This window comes from Magnolia sinica, chromosome 3 (genome assembly GCF_029962835.1).
Source record: "Magnolia sinica isolate HGM2019 chromosome 3, MsV1, whole genome shotgun sequence".
NCBI classification, from domain to species: Eukaryota; Viridiplantae; Streptophyta; class Magnoliopsida; order Magnoliales; family Magnoliaceae; genus Magnolia; species Magnolia sinica.
In genome coordinates this window covers 38873584-38877342 of record NC_080575.1, presented here as the reverse complement: position 1 = coordinate 38877342, position 3759 = coordinate 38873584, and the positions used below count along the sequence as shown (strand labels likewise).

Genomic DNA, 3759 nt, shown 5'->3' with positions numbered 1-3759 from the left:
TTGTGCACATACTTACACCACCCCTTTAAGCTTTTTATAAGCTTATGCATGATAGATGCACGTAGGTGGCGTTAGGTCGCAACAGCGTTGAGCTTGGAGCATGTAGCTATCTTCTATAGCTTTGATTTTTGATATATGTATATTCCTTTCAACACTGTATTCAACTGTTTATATTAGTGGATATGTGATGATGATGTTGCCTTTGTGATTTGGGTAAACTTGTGGTTATGCTTCTTACGAGATAAATGTATATTGGAAAATCCTCCTTGTAGGATCCAGGATCGGAATTTGGCGTTAGGCGCTGGGAGCCGAGAATGGAGGAGGCTATCGGCACCGAATTCGGCGATTGAAAATTCTATGATCCCGGTTTTCGAGTTTGCGGGGTGACAATTAATCTACTCCCTTCTCATGTGAGGTCCTGCTGTTGGTAGAATCCAATCCTCATCCAACATGGGGCATGAAACACACATGCTCTCCCAGCAAATAAAGAAAAAAAAAAAAAAAAGGAGCTGGGTATCTGATAACATTGCCACGGATGATAGGTAGGCATGTAGAAATTATTTTGAAAATTGCTTGTGTGACATATAAATAATTCTTTACAAATTATACAAATTACAGATCTCAATTTAGATTGTATCTGAAATTTTACCATGATTTGATTATCGAAATATGGGTTCGGTGGCCATTTCTTGACGGTTAAAAAATGGAATTCGTTGGCCCAGTTCCAATCACATGAACCAGAATCCGGAGCGGATTGCGTGGTGTCCCATACACCACTGACCTCCCTAGCTAGTAGGATGACGTCACCCAGTTTTGTTGCCCCCATCATGATTTATGTTTTATATCCATACCGTCCATCCATTTTGGGGAATCATTTTACGGCATCTAACATAAAATGAAGCAGATTCAAACCTTTAAGTAGACCACACCACAGAAAGTACTGGGCCAATGACGACTATTGAGACCTCATTACACCTATCATGGTTTTTATTTGCCATCCAATCCGTTCAAAAGGTCGTACAGACCTCGACGAAAGAAAAACACAAATACGAGCATGTTCTATGGCCGCAGGAAGTTGTCAAGGGGTAGGCGTTCAATCCCTTGCTTTTCGCGGTTAGTCCACTTGAGGTTTGTAATGACTTATTTTTGAATTCATGGCTGAAAACGATCTTGCAAAATGGTCGGTGGTGACATCAGCATAGCACGGAGTTCGCCTCAAGTGGCAAACCACTCATTGTTCACCATTGTGATTTCGGGACTGCAACTTAAGTCGCGGTCGGTTACTCAGTTTAAGTTGAGTTAATGTACACCACGTGTACAATTCTAACTGCCTACGTATCAAGCGTCCACGCTGCCGGAGTATCAAATAATACCCATAAAATATATTGTTATTATTAAAAATGAAATTCCAAAAACTAGTTAAACAGTTTTCATACCACCAAGAAATCATTTACTCACTCAATAAAGAACAAGAAGAAGAGGAAGATTTTACTCACCGAACTTTAAAAAAAAAAAGAAAAACAGAAGAAGAACAAGAACAAGAAGAAGAGGAAGATGAAGAAAGAAGAAGAAATCAGATGGTAGAGAGAACCCTAGGCTTGAAAGTCACTTGCAAACCATTCTTCATGTAGAGAGTGGTGGTCATCTTAGGCACAACAGCATGGCCTTCCACCACTTCAACACAATACCTCAACAGAACAGAAGCAGCCACCATTTTCATCTGCATGTATGCAAACTTCTTACCTACACACAGCCTCGGCCCTGCGTTGAAGACGGCGTATTTGAACTGATTTTCACTTACGAATTGGCCATCTTTAATCCATCTCTCTGGCTTAAACTCCCTGCAATCCTTCCCCCATATAGTCTCCATTCTTGCCATTGAGAAGATTGAGTAGATGACTCTAGCGCCTTTCCTCACTGCAGTTCCATCAGGGAAGACATCATCTTCGATGACCTCCTTGAAGTCGATCGGCACAGACGGATATAACCTAAGAGCCTCCGACAGTGCAGCTTGGAGATAGTCCATCTTTTTCAATTCATCTACTGTGAAAACAACATTGTCGATGGATTCTTCGTCCTCTATTCTGCGTCTGATGATTTGGGTGATCTCTTGCAGAATCCGCTTTTCTACTTGTGGGTATTTATATATCAGCCAGAAGAACCATGCAAGTGCAACTGAGCTCGTGTCCCTTCCAGCTAAGATAAAACTTATGCAGAAGTCCTTTAGAAACTTGTCCGAGAAGTGATGAGTTGCACCTTGTTCATGGGTGTCTCGTGCTTGGATGAGCCTCGACAAGAGATCGGACCGGTCTTTCAAGCCTCCGAACTTATGCCATTCGATCCTACGGTCGATGACTGTCTTCTCTGCAAACTCATGAACGATCTGGACGGCCTCTTTTAGATTCTTCTCCGAGCCAATGGAGAAAAACCTCATGGGCTTCCAAACAAAGGGTGGGACCATGAACCGGAACAACGTGAGTTCGGTTGCTTGCTCGAATGCCTTGGCGAAGGGTACATCTGGAAGGTCGATGGCCAAGCATCCTGGGTCAACACCGAATGCAGCAGTGCATATGTTATCAAATGTGAAACGTAGAAGCACATCTTGGAGATCGATGCTCTCCCTTGAATTGGCAAGCTTGGCTAGTAGCTTCAAGAGTTTGTGGTGCACCAAGTTCTGTATGGACTTTGATGAGTACTCGACGAACCGGCTGGAGTGCATCTCTGACGTGGCAGCCCGCCGTTGTTCCTTCCAAACTTCATCGTCGGCATTGAAGATGCCTTCGCCGAGGAGATCAGCAAATCTTTCTCTATAGTACTTCCCCTTGGGGAAGTTCTTGAATCTTGTTTTGAGCATGTACTCTATGTTGGAGGGATCGACAGTCAGTACCCCATGAGCACCACCCATCCACATGCCCCTGTAGGGGAATGTCCCACCGGAACGGATCAAGGCCTCTGTGGCCCAGTCGTAGATGTCGCTGACGTGGAAGAAGATGGTTGGAATGATACCCATCACAGGCCAGATCATGGGGCCCTTGGAGGTGAATCTTTGCACAAGGGTGCTGAAAACAAAAAGGCCCAAAAGAGCCATGGCTATGTCAGAAGGCTTTGTATTGCTCACGACCCCATCGAAGTGGAAGGTACGCAGTCTGTCCATTGAAATGTCAATAACAGGTACTGTCAGTAAGATCACACATGTAATGAGACGGGACAGAGATTTGTTAGTAAACAAGGTTTGCACGTGAAGAATGCAAGAAGTGGGAGTGAAAGGAGGGTGTTATAAAGAAGATGTCAGATGCAACGAAGGAGAGCCGAATGCAAAGGAGAGAGAGAGAGAGAGAGAGAGAGAGAGAGGAGCAATTGCAACGAAATGTATGTTTGCAGGTGCACCTGCTTGCTTGACTTCATTATCTCTCGCATTAACTATAGAGGGCCAACATGAGCACATGTACTAAGGTTGCAGCATTAATGGCTCCCAACCCACCTAAGAACAAAGAGAATGGAAAAAGGCGTGTGAAAGCATTTGAACTGTTTTAGTTATGTGGTTAGTGATTAGCGTAGTGATGCGGCGTTTCTTCTATATTTGGCTTAAAGGGGCTGTATGTACCAGAAGAATGCAAAAGGCCTGTTTGGCCGCAGCTTAAAATTTAGTCCATCTCATTTTTGAGTGCGGATCCTCTGCCTCCCGGAGGCACTCCCTGCCTCCAGCGTTTTCATTGGTCAACGTCATTGTAAGTGCCACGTCATTAATTTTTTAAATAT

General features: G+C 43.9%; 1 protein-coding gene across 1 annotated transcript; it reads right to left on the bottom strand.

The window, feature by feature from the left end:
• Positions 1-1524: 1524 nt before the first annotated feature.
• LOC131239826 (cytochrome P450 86B1) lies at positions 1525-3311 on the bottom strand. Its single transcript, XM_058237702.1, has one exon. It carries the CDS (start codon positions 3152-3154, stop codon positions 1574-1576), a length of 1581 nt encoding a protein of 526 aa, XP_058093685.1. The 5' UTR covers positions 3155-3311; the 3' UTR covers positions 1525-1573.
• Positions 3312-3759: the final 448 nt, after the last annotated feature.